Here is a 19,544-nt window from a genome sequence, read left to right on the forward strand (position 1 = left end):
TTGTTATTTTCGTATAATGTAAATCGACAATGCTGCCATGAAATCAGGAAACGTGCTAAATAAGGGTTTCCAATTTGGTGTACAAAATAACGAACTCATGTGGTCGCGACCCTCAGTCACGAGGAACCGAGGAAGAAGAAAAAAAGCAAAATAAAAGCTGTTTTTTTAGTCATTGTCATCGCATGCAATATTTAACTGGCGGGGTGAATACCTACATAGGTACATATTTACTCAGCAACTTTTACTTTGGAATCTACTATGTAATTGTGAAAAAGGCTACTCTCCTCTGTACCTAGATTAGCAATAGATACCAATCAGACCAATTAAAATGTATGAAATAGCAAATTTATTCGCCACTTTCGGGGTAGTCTCATAGCGAAAGTTACGCAATCTTGGTTGTTCTCGAAACCTGTGGTAGGTATGTGTGTCCATACCTACATCAAGGTGTTGTTCCCCGTTACCGAAATATAATTATGTTTACAAGACTTTATTATAGACACATTCCTAGCTAATCTTAGCAAAATGCAACAATTCCAAGATCACTATAAAATAAGACCTTCGACCCATTCCAAGCTATTGGTATTTCCCACACACGCTGAAAACGGTCTATTACACAACATTACGTGACCTATTGCTATTTATAGACGGTCCAATTTACGGAGAACAATGTTTAAATCCAGTATGAAGTAAGTAGGATTGTCACATTCAAGGTGAAATGAATTGGAAGTTATGTAATAGTCCCGATTGACTTGTATTTGTAAACAAGGTGTTGGTGACCGACATTGAAATATTTATTTTTAAGTCCAGGTGATTTTCTTTCTTTTATTTTTCACCACACCAACTGGTAAAAATCAATTTTGCTATTCGAAAACGAATAGCAAAATTGCATTTTATCCACAAGTGTGCAACAAATATTAACTTGATGCCTTGAGCTGGCTGGTAGAATTTACCTATAAATAATTATTACGAATCATAAAAATATTGAATAGATTTCTGGAATAGATTTAGTTTGATGATTTAGTCAGTATTTTGTTCGTGTCGGTGTGGTGAAAAATTTTGTGTTTCACTCGGTGGCAAAGTTTATGTTTAATATAGGAATTTTTCGCTTGCTTCGGTATCAATACAACTTTGCTCCCTTGTAAAGCAAATAACTATTACTCCGTATTTGTTATTTGTTCTGATTGTATGTATTTAAATTGGTTTTTATTTACTGCATGAAATAAACGATCATTATTGGAATTGAAAACGTACACATATGGACGTGATATGTTAACAAATATTCGACAAACGAGTACTTACCAACATGCGATAGGCCGGTGAGATCTGATTCTGAAATAGAAAAAAGCATAAGTGAGTAAATGATCTATGGAATGCGTGCATAGACAAAACACAAAATGTATCACAAACTTAACAATAACACAATAAAATATCATTGATTAAAACATATTTAGAAGCGTGTAAATGAATAATTAATTGATACATTATGAGGACTTTTCTTTACAAGTAGGTACAATTTGAAAAAAAAAAAGAATCGGCCCTAGAAAAGATTAAGCAATTTTATGTTATTGTCATTCTTGTCAATGCGATAGATTGATAAAACGGTTAATCAATGCCTAGGTGATAAAAAGATGCGGTTATTTTATCACGTGGATAAATCAATGGATGATACCTAACACAAGTTAAAAAAATGCAATAAAAATGCTTTATGAAATGTTATCCATTATTAAAATCGTTGCGAAAACCGTATCCTAGTTTATCGGAAGCGAGACTGATAATTGATAAGAGTGGCGCCGTTTCTATAATTAGCACAGTAGATTAACTGCCATTGACCTACTGATAACACAATTACCTACTGCTATTAATGAACTGTGGTATCCCCCTTTTAGCAGTATGACATAATGTACTATGGATCCTCCTTTTAAGTAGTAGGAAATGTAAGAGTAATAAAATGTCCAGAGACGCGTGAATACAGCTACAATATTTTCTTTAGAAAACTTGTCACCGAGCTGAAATCTAAACATGTTTATCAAGAATGTCAGCCTATTTTGTATAGTAACACTGGTTTATTTCTCACTGCGATAAGCCAGCAGTAAATATTTGTCGAGAAAAGGTCGTCACTGACGCACGTTTCTATCAAAGTCGAACCATTGATAGCACAACAATACTATGATTACATGAGACGGCCCAAATTTTAACAATAATAAGTTACGCACTAAAATATTTACCATAAGTAGATAATGCATATTAAGTTCGATCAATACTTTACGTCAGTTGGTACGGTATGTTAACATTTACGTTATAGTTTCTGGACAAATAAAATGTTATCTTTTTCTTTTCCCGGCCTATTAGCGCAAAGGTCCGCTTTATTACTCATTCTTCTCCACATTTTTCGATCTTCCGCATCCTAAAATAATAGATAAATTAATAGGTACCTACTAATAAGCCTTCGTCAATTGTAGTAAATTAAATTGTTAATGGCATTTTCAGAATTTGGGACCCCCCAATTAGCGAAAGTTGTTAACAAAAATTAACTCACTGTCAGTTTTGTGACGATAATTAAGAATGAAATTTCAATAAAAATATTGTATAAGCGATAATCTACATTCAAAGTGTGAAAAAAGTAAATTTTTAGACAGATTTTATGCTTAATTGTCGTCACAAAACTGACAGCAAGTTAATTTTTGTTAACAACTTTTGCTAATTGGGGGGAACCCAAATTCTGAAAATGCCCTAATACGATATGAAACCGTCACTCGTTGGTGATAACTGATATCAAAAGGGTTTAAAGCAAGAAGCGTTTTGACTGTTTTATCGCTGTGGATAAAAAAAAACGTTGAACAACGTGTAACAACAACCATCAGTTAAAAAAACGCATAGAAAACATTATGGATCTTATCTGGTCAGTCATGGGAGAGGGTAATGTTGGTTTTATATTCCATTTCCAAGCAGGAAGTCCGTTGAAACTCCATATGGCCTATTGGATGACATTCAACTAACACATTTCGTTAGAGAAGCTTATTTATGTTAACTAGATACATTTGTTCCACAGCGATTGTAAAATCTACATTTTTGGTCGCATTATAAATTAACTTGTATAGGTCAACTGGTTATTTTGACCTATCCCATCTAAAACTGGTTTCATCGTTACCGAGAAGAATGCATTCCGAATTTTTTTTTGCACTAGTCGCCACGGTCAGGCCTTTATGTTTTGTTCGTTTTTGATCTCAAATATTTTGCGAAGAGAGTGATACACGTTGGTGGACTCCCAGTTAGCAAAATATCATCACTGAAAGCTCTATTATAAGCACATCGTTAGCGGCATTGACCAAACACGTCAGCATCGAAATTGAGACGTCAGCGAAGTGTCAAATACCCCCAATATAGCCCGGTTACGCAACCTAAACAACTAGTATTACGGAAACCCAGATAGCGTTTATTGAGCCACGGGGGGGCGAGAGAAAAAACACCACTTGACCCTTGATAACATGCGGAATAATCCACACGCTGAGATAACGACTGTAATGAGCTGATGATGTTTCATCATAGGTTAATGGTGCTTGGAGAAATTGAGCGTGATTGTACTAGTTTTGTGTCAGTGAGCTTATTTCGTCGGACAAGTCTTGTGAGTTATCAGTTATTCTTGTTTTAAAACAAAATAAATTGAATATGTTATGGGTTGATCTAGTTCGACAGGTAGCAGTAATAGGTCAGGTAGGTTAATTAGGAAATTAGGTAGTACGGTATTATATAATAATAATAATAAAATACTTTATTGCACACTACAAAACATAAGATACAGTTAGATCCAATGAAATTAACAAACTAGGGTGACAACAGGCGGGCTTATAAATAAACTTATCTAAACAACCCAAGCAGGAAGCTGTATTTGCTATTCGATAGATTATTTATATAAAATTGATCATATTATTAGTTTGTTAGAGAGTTTTCGCACAAACATAAGATTCTACATACTCGTGGCTGTTATGGTAAAACCTTTCTGACATATCGATATGAGCATAGATTTGGTATGAGGTAGTACGTTTTCCCTAAAATTTAATACGCTTAGGTGTGTGTAATAGCGTGTTCTTCATATTTTATATAGGAATTAGGTACAGTTCGAGATTTATTTAAAAGAGGGAGTTTTAAGAATCTGCAAAGCGTTAATGAGACTGAATGACTTGAGCAAGAGTGTTCAGAATTTATAGGGCAACAATGCGAAGTTATATAACACCTTTTTACGCAAGGAAAATAGTTTATTGAGGCCGCACGGATATAATAACTTGTCTGCAAATGTCAAGACTAGGAAAAACCTAAGTTTTCCTTGTAGCTCGGTGAAACCTTACACCTTGTGTGGCAACGCGCTTGGCGCCGCTTCATTTGGGTCAAACCACATCTTGTAAAGTCTGCGCTGTACTTTTCAAATAGCTTCCAAACTAGGTAAGCTATCTTAGTCTTATTCTCTGTGAGTAAAGGAAGTGGAATAAAAAGAAGCCTATAAATTGCGCGGGTCTTGATTAGAATGTTAAATCCGTCACCTATTGTATCAAGAAACTATAGCTTTGATATATAAAGGCAGTAGTCGCACTACAATAGCAATACTGCAGTCAACATCAACACCATAAGATAGTCACCTTCAAGGGTCTAATGGTAAAATAACAAACGAGAAGTCCAGACGAAAAGGAGACAAGGAAATGAGTAAAACAAAAACAACAAATGGATGGAGAACCTTAAGATGGGACGGAACGGACGAACTAGTTGATACTCATTTCACGTCTGATGACTGTCTTCCATAGAGTATATGGTCCCTAAAGAAAGAGAAGAAGGCGAAATTACCCCAAGCCTTGAAAACATCCGACGTCGTATATTAACGACACTGCTGACCAAACGAAACTAATATGGTCTATCTATATCTACCTACACGATGACTATTTTGCTGGACCTCCCGCAATTTAGGTCGGCTCCTTTAAATAGTGTTATTCTTTGTGCCTGGACAGATGTTGACGTAGTAAAAGACATGTGTGACCTATATCTCACACTAGTAGTTTGTTTTGGTAACTTTGTAGATAAACATATGAAGAAAGAATATAAGTATACTTATACAATTTTATGTCACATTATGAGAAAGTCACAAATCTAAATGTGTTTCATAAAATATGCGATGGAATGTGAAAAAGAAATCTTAGATTGGAATATCAGGTGTCCACATTAAATCATGAATTAATTTAGATTCTGATAATAACACTCTGAAAATAAAACATATAGTACTAATCATAATACTAAACCTTAATCTAAAAATAAATACCAAACTACATAAACTAAAACTATTAAAAACTAGGTAAACTTCTTAGGCATGATGCTGTAGACAATGGCCGCATTTCCTCGTTGTATCGCTAGGCTTATTCTTTGGGAGAATGGTGGGGGTGGAATGACTATCTATTTGTTTTAACCAGGATCTTCGCATGCCTAACAGAATAAAATTCCGCAAAAAGGATATTATGATATTATCATATGTAGGTACTAACTAAGTCCTTACTGGCAAAGCTATTTACCCCCATAGTCTCTATTTACTTAGTCTTTGTTTAGGTATGCTAGCACGCTACATAACATAATACATAATTTAACACAAAAGATGTTCTTTGTTCATTTTGCGTACAAGGAAGCAGATAGACGCAACATACCTCTGTATCTTAATCAAGATTCACTTGCGTATTTCTTTAAACTATTTAGTAGTAAAAATAAAAGTAGCCTATGTCGTATTGGTGTTCTATGATTATATGTCATTTTGATTAGGTAAGGAAATGAAAAAGACAGAATGAACAATTCAGGAAGATTTGAACTACATATTTGCGTCTTATATTAGTGACGTAGCAATCAAATGGCGTAAAATAAATATTTATTTGTATTGTATGGAGGACGTTAACCTGACTGGCATAAATTACTGGTTTTAATCAGTTCATCTACGTCGTTTAAAACAGTGATATTGTTTGACTTTGTTGAGACACACATTTGTTTTATTTAGTACCTAAATAACACTGTTTTATTCCTTTGTTTACATTTGTTAGTTATTGATTTCATATTTAAAAGGTAACCTCCTTATTAGAGGGCTCGAGATTTATATTATTATACGAATTTGCAAAACAAGGTGCTCCTACCCTACCCTGTCTTTAAGCTGAGGTTTCATACATAGAACAGCGGTGCCTTCATTTCATTGCAGCGGCCGTCTCCATGCTCATACTATAGTACCTACGATGAAGTACATATTATAGGCCAACCATCAAAAAGGTGGGTAAGTAAAGGGAAATGCGATGAGCAAAACTTTTGAGTTCGTAACTTTGGTTGGGCTAGCTAGGAACTTATCATATCCACAGTCCCCGGCTGTACCCTTATAGCTGGGGAAAAGGGAGATTACCTATAAATACGAAGTGTGAAGTAGCCGTAATGCTATCTTAGGCAACCCAAACTTTACTCATACACCCGTATACCGGTAGATACTCTTATATAGTGTCATTTTAATCCATCCTTATTACCAGCACTAATTATCTACAATGACATATATCATATTACCGCCACACGGATGCTGACACAATCTAAAATTAGTCTACACATTTACTCTCTATTCCTACGGCATAAGCATCTAAATTGTTCACATATTTATGACCGTGACGCACAATTAACTCCCAGACAAATAATTAACACAACCATTGCGTCGTGAATTAATCATTGGGGTAATTGTTGTGACTCAGGAAAAACATTTTTCCTATTTCCGTAAATGTTTCCACTATTATTACTACACCTGATAACTTTATGAACGTACTTCAGAACACGTTTCTCTGAAGAAACATAAAAGACCGCATCCTCATTTAGTTCGGAATTGTTTTCTTCGCCACAATAGGTAGGTACCATGGATTGTAAAGTGGTAAACTACCGACCGCGACAACAGATGTGTATGACCAAGCCCATCTTAAAGAGTTGAAGTGTTGAACGGAGATGTTTCATGAATTCTCGTGAACACAAGCTACCGATCTGTTGGTGGGATAAGGAATAAGGATTAAGGAACGGTTATGTAATGGTTTTTGAGTTCCATGACTTGAATAAATAAATAAGATACCTATACGATGAATTATTCATCGAAGGCGGAGGTCGGGTTCTTGTGATACGATACCTGGCAATTTCATATCTACAACTGATTGACCACGCAATTCTACGTAATAGCCCAATAAAGTAAGTGTCTGAACCAGCAATTTAAACAGTACGTTTAGCCAACAATAAACAACAAGTTGCACAGTGTTTGAGAAATACGAGTTGCTTGGGTAAATATAGAAAACTGTTCACCTAAGTTATGTTGTTAAAATTACTATCTCGGTTTGAGTTGCTGAGGAAGTCAGTGAGGTAAATAATTATTTTAAGGGTAGGCCATTTCTAACAACTTTAACCTAACATTTCATTTCAATTTACAAAAAAATATGCAGGAAGTGATAGTGACTCAGGAGAATCTTGCATCAAGGCATGCATTAGCCATGGAGCCCTACGAGATATGAAGAAATTACTACCTCTGGGGTAACCCAGTAGTAATACTGGCTACAGGAGTTTCAATAACGTAATTATGATATTTAAATACAGTTTCTCTTTTGTGTCCACATTTTTCACAATCGCAACGCACATGTAGCTTAGCGTAGCTTTTATTCATTTAAATAGTTTCAATTTGTACTTATTTTCTGCTCCGCATCAAGGCGTTCACATCTTAACTAAACTCCACTGGATGTTTTGCTTTCCTAAAATTATTATGAAACATCTCGGCCATTGACGCAGTTCCAGAACAATAGACTACCGCTGTTCCACGTGGCAGGTTAGCACTAATTGTTGAAAATACATGTTTTGTGAGCCACGTTTGTGCATCGCCTATATTATGTAAGAAAGTCAGGTGGTTTAGCGTCAAGGAAACACTGCTAACTATAGGTATCCGTTGGCTCGTCAGGTGGGCTATATTCGGAAGATTGCTGGTCACTTCTGAATGAGACTAGCACAGTATTAGTGCGTTTTCACATTATCCGATCCGATATTGGATGTCGGAAGGATTTCAATAGTAAAAATCAAAGATGGCGGCTTCAATGTATGGGATATCGGTCCTACATCCGATATCGGATCGGATAATGTGAAAACGCACTTAGGCGATAAAGGGATGATTATGATAAAGATGCTAGGAATGCCAGTTCGAATATTTAAAGGCAAACACAATACAGAAAATGGCGACAGATGGCCAAGTGGAAATACCTATAAGTTAACTGAAGTAATGATTTATATATGAAAATATCCGAAAAACAATCATTTTTCCATGCCGATTGCAGCTTAATCACATCCGTCCTAAACGGATGAAAATCTCAGGATATATATAGGTCATGTAGGTATGATAAATCTATCAGATACTACGCAGTACGATAGCCGTTGTGACCCAAAAGTGATCACAACGTTGACGTTGTTATCAAGTGGGGTTTATACACCAGACATCACAGACGTCACACCAAAACAAACTTTTGTGAGTAAAAAACCGGATGCGGTTCTCGTGAATAAAAACGTATTTGGCGTCATAATTATGTGACTTGGAAACACTATGACATCATGATTAGTTCATTGGTTACAAACCAGAACTGATATTGATCTTAACACCTTCGACAGGTATTTCTAACCAGAGATCAACTTATACCAGTTGACGAAGTGTCAAGAACACCATGAAATCGTGAGTTATGTTCACATTTATGTTCTCAGTAATTGTGACATAGAGACTGTTCTTAATAACGAGTAGGTGTTGATGCCTATTTAAATTTATTGGGCGGAATACGTTCTGGTAAAAGCTAAGTAACTGATGGATAGTTTTCTAAAGTCTATAATTGTATTTGTAGGGTACACTTGTACTGAACGGTACAAGGTGATATACCTATTGTAAATCATAGTTTATTTAGGATACATTTACGCTTCGCAACAGTGCTTTATGTAATTATTATGTCAGTGGTAATTTCAGATTTCAGGTATATACTTCAATATAATACTTATATAATAATTATAATTTCTTACCTAATTCAATTTCAAGAAAGTGTAATAATCAGACGTCGTGACTCGTAACTTTTCTAGCAATTTCTGTGCACAGGCTATTTAAACAGACTATGGGTCAAAAATGTCAGAATTTCAGTCTACCGTTCCATTCTCGATGTTTTCTGATAGCATAACAAACAGATTCTAAACCCTATAGGATGGTACTTATACATTATGTACACGGTACTTAGTAGTGTAGGTCTCTATTAGTACCTTTAAGAATTTCCGGATTGGCTCTTCAGGAACGTTGTTCCTTCCGCCTATTATTGATACTCGTGTGTGTATCTAAATGGGTCGTTCACGCGGTAGTTACAATTAATCCCATTATTTAATAGCTCTATAGTTACTCAATAGGTCATAGGGCTTCGTCGCGTGACGTATATGTGTAACAACACTGATTTACATGGCAGGAAGGTAATACACTTAGGTATAAGTCTTACGGAGGCAACACATGAGAAAATGCGCCACCTATGTAAAGTATCAAGGTCAAAAAGACTCGAAGTCGGTTGATTAAACATAAACGGTTGTGGATAAGGAGCATGGCGGTTTTCGGGACTATAAGAGATCAATAACTAATCTGGGATTGCCTCGCCACAGGAGCAGAATCTACCACCTCGTGTTATGACATGAAAGATTAGGGTGCCGGGGTCGATAAAAAAATCCAGAAAACAGATGACCTCCATGATTTTCGTGGACCCACGAAATGGGCTATAAAAGTAAGGAAATCGTTATTCGATACCTCGGTTTATTAAACTCTTTTTGTCTGTCCGGCCTGACATATCTTGTCTGACAAGAAAATGATATGAAATCAAAAGGTGTCAATGTCATATCGATTTGAAAATACAATGTAAGATTATTTATTATATATGTACTTAATATAAAATTGGATTAAAATACAGAATAAATTAAATTGAGAAATATTTTAGGAAAATATGTGAGTGTGCGGCCGCGGCCTTTCTTTCTAGGAAGCGTTATTGACCAGCAACTGGAAACTAGGTAAGTATGTACCTAAAGTAGGTAAGCTTGTACTTTGGATACGGGCAGCCTTTATTTTTTTACATACAGCTTATTTTGTAGAAAATACTAAAAATGAATATGTACCTAAATTGCATGAGGAACTCTTTATTGCAAACCTAATAACACGTTCGCTTCACTAGCTGAATATTGAATAATGTTAATAGTAGCGCCATCTCTCTACAGTTATTAGTAGCAATAAACACCGAACGGTTGGCTTGCTGTTATTATAAACGTTTTTCCGCCAGTAGCGCCATCTATGTGGGATACACAGAGTCAATTGTAAGATTGACTTTTGCGCCACCTAGCGGAAACTCGATGAAGTTCTTACGAACGTAGCATAGGCTGCCATCTAGCGAAACTTTGCAAAACTACTTACTAATGAATATGACAAAGGTACCACCCTAGTTCACATCCTTTACATTTTAATTTCAAGATGTGCCGCTAGATGGTGAAAAACAAGCAAAGTAATTTTCTAATTAAATAATTTTGTTAAGAGGGCTTTCGTGTTAAAAATAGTGAAATCGCAACCGAACGCTCGATCATACCGTGTGTGGTATCAAATTAAAGGGCTTTGCGAGTACTTTATAAATATATATCACATTATAGGACTTTTTCTACTTGGTCTAACAAAATATGAGAAAATGTCCAAAAGTGGTAATAATTGTACCGGTGAAGGCTCGTTTTCAAAAAATTGGCAAAAATCAATAATAGCAATTTATAATCACTAAGGCATAACAGCAATTTAAGTAAACGTTGCAGATTAATTTAGTACAAAACTTACTTCGATGTGATGTAGATTTTCAAAGAAATTGTCACTTAATTTTAGGTAATTTCTGAAAAAAATTGAATTCGCCTTAGGCTAGTTTACTCTTTTTCAAAACCCTATAATAAAAATGTAGTCTGAAATGATTGTGGTACAGGATATACGAATTATAAATTTACCCGTTTTAATATTCAAAATTGTCCAAATTTTACAAATAAGATCGACTGATTCAGCTCTATACGTGCGTTTTTCTAAACGTGCATTAGAGAAAAATTCATAATTAATTTAGTGAGTTAGTTTTTAAAAATCCAGTCTTATAAAAATCAAGATAATAAGATGCTCTAACTGGAACTTGAATTAAATAAATCTATTGGATAACGGAAAGTGTAGTATTTCACCGACTAAAACTATCAAATTTACATTCTTTTGACGATTTTTTTGAAAGCAGCCTTAACAAGTTATTTCAGTAGTTCAAATAGAATAAGACATTTTTTATGTTCTCACCTGTGTCGTTGAGTAGTCCATTGATGTCCGTCGTCGACCCATCGGCCGACATTGCTGAAACAAGAAATAATTTTTTTTAGTAAAACTCGTTTAGGTATTATACTTTATACTATAATGATATACATATAATTATATACAGTACTGGACAAAATTCTTCATACACCGACATATAAAATAAACTTTCTATCATAATTTCTTTACCCTTAGGCTTAAACTTAACATCACAGTTGTATTGGAAAACTTTTAACTAATTTCATGGCGTACAACATACAGACAATAACATATCAATGATCGTACAATTATTTTTTTACATGAGTATAAATATAAATATCAGTACTTTTGGCTCTGGACGAATTTGATCATACAGTAATTAAAATACGAATGAAATGAAATGTAGTAGTGTGTATGGCTGTCATATTTTATTTATTTAATCAAAAAGTAACACAGCATTACAGTTTACACCAAGGCACTGTGAAACTACAAAAATACAAAACAAGACTTACAAAAAAAATAATACAAAAGACATACAAAAAATAAACAAATTAAACATTAGATTTGGGCGACGACGTAACAGCGTGGCTCCGTTGCGTCGTCTGCCTGCTGCCTGCAGCGTGCGCGGCACGCGCACAACAAATGAAGTGAAGTGCACGTAATGGCGCGACTGCAGCTGTTGCACCCTCAGCGTGTAGCCAGTCTTCCGGCGAACGTACTCCACCACCTGCTTCCATCTGCTTTAGATATCGCTGATTGTCTCGGAGGAACATTTTATGTTAGAAACTGAAAGTATTTATCTAACCCAAGCTTTTTCCTGTGTGTCTACTGAAGTAGGCAAAGAGGGTATAATTCAGAATGACATTTGATATTTTCTTTATTTTTCCAAAAACTTCCTTAAATTTTGGCTTGGATTGATTACATGAGACTATGTTAGCCATTCAAGCAATTCATTCCTATTAATCATAATAAACGCATGAGATATACATACTGGTATTATCTTTCAGCCATCGCCCGTCTGAATATATATGAAAAGATGACTGAAAGAAAATACTAGTATGTCTATTTCATGCGTTCGTTGTGATTCGTAGGATTAAGTAGCTTCAATGGCTGACATAGTCTCATGTTATCAATCCTAGCCAAAATTTAAGGAAGTTTTTGGAAAAACAAAGAAAATATCAAATGTTATTCTGAATTATACCCACTTTGCCTACTTTAGTAGGCACACAGGAAAAAGCTTGGGTTAGATAAATACCTTCAGTTTGTACCTGAAAATGTTCCTCCGAGACAAGCAGCCATATCTAAAGCAGATGAAAGCCATACACACTAATACATTGCATTTCATTCGTATTTTAATTACTGTATGATCAAATTTGTCCAAAGCCAAAAGTACTAATATTTATATTTATACCCATGTAAAACAATAATTGTACAATCATTGATATATTGTTGTCTGTATGTTGTACGCCATGAAATTAGCCAAAAGTTTTCAACACAACTGTGATGTTAAGTTTAAGGGTAGAGAAATTATGATAGAAAGTTTATTTTTTTATGTCGGTGTATGAAGAATTTTGTCCAGTACTGTAGGCATTAAACGAATGATCATACTTTATTTCTAGTCTATCAACGTTTTGGACTAAGTCTAGAACCCAGAGCATAATGTAGAGTTCGTATCGACGTTTAATGTCTGCATATTACCTAGTTCGGCTCGTCGGGCATTTTTTGCTATAAGGTTTTTTTAATACTAACTTTCCTTAAGTTTCAAGTCTGAATTTTATATTGTTCTGATATGAAATATGAATATGTATCAAAATTAAGTAATTGTTAAAGTAACAGGGCCTTATGGTTCTAACTTTACCTACAAGAAATTGATGTTATGTTATAATATAAAGTTCCTAACTAGAATGTAGTCTGTGTTCAAAATTGGAATCAAATGTAATTAGCATTAATGTCTGCATTTAAAGACACTGTTTTCTGTTTTCTAGAAATATGTTCATTGAATAAATATTCCTGAGTTGCGGTAAAGACGTACCTAAATGACCACTAACTACTTGCCTATTTAATCTAAACCACAATTCAACACTTATTTAAAAAAACATACAAGAATCCATACATAATATTATAAATGGGAAAGTGTGTGTCTGTTTGTTTGTCCGTCTTTCACGGCAAAACGGAGTGACGAATTGACGTGATCTTTTAAGTGGAGATAGTTGAAGGGATGGATAGTGACATAGGCTACTTTTTGTCTCTTTATAACCCCCATTTCCTTAAAATGGGGGGTGGACGTTTGTATTGAGCATTCCGCAAAATTCGAATTTATCGCGAGCGAAGCCGTGGGCAAAAGTTAGTAATACATAAACGTTATTTAATTACGGCATTTCAGGTAAATGTATTAATAATATTATTATATAGTTTATACTCGTACATAGTTCAAATGATTTCAGCAGTTCTCGAAAAGTTTGTACAAACATTAAGGAAAAAGTTTTTTTTTTTATTCCTTTTTTATTACCAAGATTTATTTCATGAATTGAGATTTTATTAAGTTTTATTTGGTCATTAAGGTTCTCTAGTATCTATATTTTCTTAATTATTAACAATTATTTTCTTAATCCTGTATATATCTTACGAAAGTCGACTTATATCACTAAATGTTCAATAGGATCAATTAAAATTTGCTGACGTGGCTATGTACAAACTTTTTGAGAACTGCTGCTTTACGACTCCCTTAGGAATTGTAATTGTAATACCTAATACCTAGATATATTATGACCTTTGAAAGTCTCAAGCGACATTCGATCCATATTACCCCAACTTAGGGAAGTACCTTCGCCTTACAGAAGACCACAGCCAAATATCACTAGACCATACTCATAGTGTTGTGTTCCTGCCGGTGAGTAAGGCTACCAGAGCTCAACGAGGGTGTGGTGTGCTGGGGATGGGACGGAAGGACCTTCTTTGAGTCGAGTCGTCGGCAACCCAAACCCTCCTTAGAACTTGTACACTCTTTTTTGCTGTGTACTCAACACATCATAAAGGAGTGTACAAGGTTCTAATGGGGTTGGCATCGCGCACGTAATACTCCTTGAGCTGCAGGCGTCCAAAGGTGACGGTGACCGCATTCCATCAGGCGGACCGTATGCTTGTTTGCCACCGACGTAGTATAAAAAAGGCCCAGGTGTTGCGCCGTAACCACAGAACAGTATGGTCAAATTGGTCAAGCATCACCGTTTATCAGTGACCGGCGATCAGACACCGTCGCGGTGACCGCGACGCCACGCTCCGGTGCCGGCCTCGCCGCCGCGATCATATTATAATTTATGTAACAATGTAAACAAACAGTGGATTTGTTCGCAGAAATGTTTTTGACACTGACATGACATTAGCTGTCTACAGCGTATTTGATGAATTTTGACACTGTCATGAGTGCTAATCGCGCGTGGTACAGTCAAGTGCAAAAATACGTATCGAAATAATCGTCTCATAAATATGGTACTACGCTCTTATTACACCGGACTAAGATGCTATAGGACACATTTTTGAGTAAGATGTGTACACCCATATTTTTACACTTGACTGTATATACTTATATTTTACGACACGTGAGTAGGAAAGATGAAGTAAAGTCGACTAAAGGTTTTCCCAAACCTATCGACCCGGAATCGGCTCTAGCCGACCAAACATCACTCATTAGTATGGAGAAGCTTACACGTTCGTCGTCGCTAAACTCATGTGAGCGCATGTTCATGCTAAGGAGCGATTTTTGGTCGACATAAGCCAATTACGTGTCAATAGATTTGGGGAGAGGGTTAACAAGGGGTACCTATATTAATTAAATTAAAACGGGACTTAATTGCGTAAAACTTACGTTTTATATTTAACTCGACGTTTAAGTTTTACACGATTAAGTCCCGTTTTAATTTAATAATATGAGTGAAGATCGTGTTAGTTTAAATCAATATAAGGGGTACCTATACCTATAGTTGGCCTCGCTTGAAACTCGACTAAGAAATTTCAACTTACTTTTCATATTAGACATCTCGAGCGAAGTCCGGCAAAGTTGCGACGCTTCAAGCGACGTCACTGGCGACACTTGTGGAACAATTGTTCCTAGTCTATCCCTGGTTTTATGGTAATACATGTTTAAACATACACCTAGATGTACCCGCATCAAACTGTCCCTCAAACGATCGGCCAATGCTCTTCCGCAACCTTTATCGGTGTCGACACACAGCGCAGTTTTCCTCGACATTTTCCCGTTCCAATCGTTCAATCAGTTGACAATTGTAACGAGATTTGTGAAACGATTTCTTGTGAGTTTTGGTTGGATCAGGAGATCGATTTTTGAATTTCGAAGGCACGAATTCGCCGTTCGAAAGTCTTATCTGTGGAAAACGACGTAACGCTATTTTTGAAAAGGGACGGCTAGTAATTTTAAAACTAGTGATAATAACCACTCGTTTTCGATTTTGTTAGTAGAATTTAAATCGCTAGTAGTGGAGATATTATTTAACGAATTTCACGAAATCAAAATGGCCGAGATTCAAAAAATGAGCCCCCGTGCTATAACCAAAATACATAGTCTGTTTGGAAAGAGAAGAGTCGTGAAATGTCCATATACATTCGGACAGACTCTAGGCTTATAGGTATTGAAATAGCATTCATTTATAATCTATGAAAATATTCCTAAATATGAGGGCCATGTGAAATTAAACGCTTCCCATTCTGAACTCAAATGAGTGAGCTTATCTTCAAATGAGTACTTCAAAAAAATATTTTTTCCTGAACTTGTTTACAACGTATTGCTAAACAAATGGACGGACATACAGACGACATTAAAGCTTAAGTTACACGTTCATTTAATTAAAGTACGTGATATTCGCACAGTAAACACCATTAGGTCGGTTCAGACCGTTTACCCGCGAATGTTTACTTTATATATTTACGTTTTACTTAGTACGGATTATTTTTAATAAGGGGACATCCCACGATAAAGAAGATGTATCTACGTGAGATGGTGGTCTTAATAGGAAAATGTAGTTTCGAATATTTGTGTGCAGAACACAATTGTCTTACTTTAAAAACCAGCTAAACCTTATTTCTGTCTTCATTTACTATAGTAGAACTATCAGCTAATAGCAATAAATACGTGGAATACAGCTATACATAATATATAATACGGTACATCAGGACGCTCAGTTTCAATAATTCAGCATTACCACAGAATATTATAAAAGTAACAAGTAAGTACAATATTACCTATTACTCTTGGGTGCCTCTGCAATCTGTAGTATACTTCCGTATTATTCAAGAACACAATCGATCCATAATCGAATCGAAGCCGATTCACTTTCAATATCATCTACTGAATAAACTGTTGCTTTTTTGTGGGGACCCCGCAAAAAGTTCCAGACTTCATATTACGTCGCGTCAGGCGTACAGAAAAACTGTCTTACATCAATTACCTACATCAATTTGAATGGCAGAGAATTGCAAATTAGTAATTTTCTTTATACTGTTTATGTACGCATGTATACGTTTTACATTAAGCTCTCGTCTATAGATAAGTAATATGTTTTTCAGTACAGATGGTCGTTTTTTTACGCACTAGTTCGAGAAGTGGCAGGTCGAAACTTCGGAGGCTCATCTGTACTGAAAAACGTCGTACGATACACGTGCGAAAAGGAAATTCGTAACTCGTGTCGATTTAAAACACTCCCTTCGGTCGTGTTTCATCGCCACTCGTTTCGAACTTCCTTTGTTACGCACTTGTATCGTAATGTACTATTAAATAACTGAATCCGCATTTGTTATGTTTTCAGATATGTATTAATAAAGTTTCTAGCTTAAGCTGTTATCTTTTTATTTCAAGTTAAAAATAGAAATCTGCCACCGGACACCCTGTATTTATTGTAAAAACGATGATTTTGAAATGTTGAGTATGCTCCGTAACCTAATGAAAATTAACGCAGACAGACAATAAATCTTTATTTGTCCACATATTTAATAGAGGGCAAAATTATATTGACAGTTAAATAGTTATTTGTTATACAAGGGGGCAAAGTTGTATTTTAACGCCGAGTGTGGAATTGAAAAACAAGCAAGTGAAAGGATTCTATAGTTGAACCACGAGCGAAGCGAGTGGTTCGAGAATAGAATCCTGAACTTGCGAGTTTTTTAACACACGAGAAGTAAAATACATTTGCACCCGAGTGTAACACAAAACTTTTCCCCTCAATATAGCGAGGAAACTACAACGCAAAAAATGCGTTTATCACTGCTTCCAGTAGTTCCACATATGGTAAATCATCTTTATTACTAGATTCACCTACTTTTATCAATTTTAAAGCAGTTAATTTGACTTTATTCAAGATCAAATTACTTTACCCACTAGTGGATAAAATGCGTTTTTACCCGCTGGTATTAAAGGAGAAAACACGTGTTTCCGAGCTAGTGAGGGGAAAAATTAATTGTAGCATTGGTTTATACCATTATTGATTATGGTGGCTAATAAAAACGATTTAATTTAAGTACCTTGTCACAGTTGTTACTAGTTAATATATTATACTAGAAGAACTAGAACAATAATTATGTTATCGTTCACGAGAAACCTTGAATAAATCCAGTTTTCCAACTAACAATCTTCAAACACTAACTACACACTCATTTTCCGCATAAAAAAAACGATTTGCCATTGCAACGTGACATTTTTACAAATTATTTAAAACTGTCTACATAGTTTCCTTTAATTTACTAAAAACATGTTTATTTACCTGTGGTCTTTCGCTTAGTCCTTGAACTTGTACCTTTAAACGGCACCACGTTTTTGCAATTGTCTGCCAACATAATACTTGCAATGTACCTGACACCATTTGTGTGAAAATATTTCAATATTTCAATAATATTGAAAATTGGTTTGCCTCGGTCAATGTGATTACTTTTTTAGTTATAATTTTAAGCGCTACAGAAAGCGCTATAGAAATTTCTAAGATTTGTTTTATATTTTATGTATTCTATACATTTGGAGTATTTTACAAAGTATTTGTGTTCTATGCAGCTATGCAAGTCAACCTACTCTGTTGAGACGGCATTGTTGTTGCCCCTATCTAGTTTGTCAAAATACTTGATACAATGAGTCAGTCCTCCGTTGAGTTATAATTTCCTCAATAATTTTCACTATAAGTACAATAAAACAATTACATGACAAGGTTTTCATAACGCGGACAATCGGAAGTGTCAACAATGCAGAGGTCAATAATATTTGTATGCCCCGCACGGCGCGGCCAAAAACGAGCCAACAATGACATCGGTGGTGGCCGTGAGGTCAGTTCCATTGTTTATGATACACAAGAGATAGTTGACAGCATAATGGATGATCAGGATGGTCAGGAGAGTACCGTCATTTACAAGGAGCTTATAGCTCGTCTAGGATAAACTAGAAATAAGGTCAATATGGTTAATTCCGTCATTGGTATTATTCTGACGACGATTAGCGTATTTTCCTATTATTTTAAATCGTAATAGGTAAAAAATCCCATGTGCTTTTGATTGCTGAAAATAAAAGGGATCGCCGGTTTACTGATAATTTCATCAAATGTGTTCGTTGTTCGAATTAATGATCGTTGGCGGAATAGTCTCATATGGCGGAATTATTCCACATTTAAATTCGTTTAATTCAGTTTTACAATCGGTAATTAACTAATAAGCATAAAAATATTTAATAAGTATTTCTCCAGCAAGAAAATTGAATTTAATGACTGATCTAATTCTTGGCTTCGTTAAACCGTTTTTGCCCTCGAAATTATGTAGGTAATAATTCACAGATAATTCTGAACTCGCAAAGGCTTTCAAATATCACCATCGTTTGTTCTCATCTTGCTTTATGTAGCGGAGATGAACGCGAAGGTCGGTGACTGCCATTGAATAAATACTTAGAGCGACAATGAACGGACAGCTGAAAAATGTGTTTGTTCAAATTTTTCGAAGGCAACCATGTCTTATTATTTTTCCCCTCACTAGCTCGGAAACACGTATTTTCTCCTTTAATACCAGCGGGTAAAAACGCATTTTATCCACTAGTGGGTAAAGTAATTTGACCTTGAATAAAATCAAATTAACTGCTTTAAAATTGATAAAAGTAGGTGAATCTTCTAATAAAGATGATTTACCACCTGTGGAACTACTG

General features: G+C 35.4%; 1 protein-coding gene across 2 annotated transcripts in view; it reads right to left on the reverse strand.

The window, feature by feature from the left end:
• Positions 1-19,544, reverse strand: part of LOC125242691 — a 346,473-nt gene that overhangs the window by 121,018 nt on the left and 205,911 nt on the right. For both annotated transcript variants that reach the window (XM_048151563.1, XM_048151564.1), the window contains exons 2-3: positions 11,372-11,425; positions 1,300-1,329 (exon numbers count right to left, since the gene is read on the reverse strand). In XM_048151563.1, the coding sequence (XP_048007520.1) occupies positions 1,300-1,329; positions 11,372-11,425 (84 nt within the window). The remainder of the gene's footprint in view (positions 1-1,299; positions 1,330-11,371; positions 11,426-19,544) is intronic.

Source organism: Leguminivora glycinivorella, chromosome 3 (genome assembly GCF_023078275.1).
Source record: "Leguminivora glycinivorella isolate SPB_JAAS2020 chromosome 3, LegGlyc_1.1, whole genome shotgun sequence".
Taxonomy (NCBI): domain Eukaryota; kingdom Metazoa; phylum Arthropoda; class Insecta; order Lepidoptera; family Tortricidae; genus Leguminivora; species Leguminivora glycinivorella.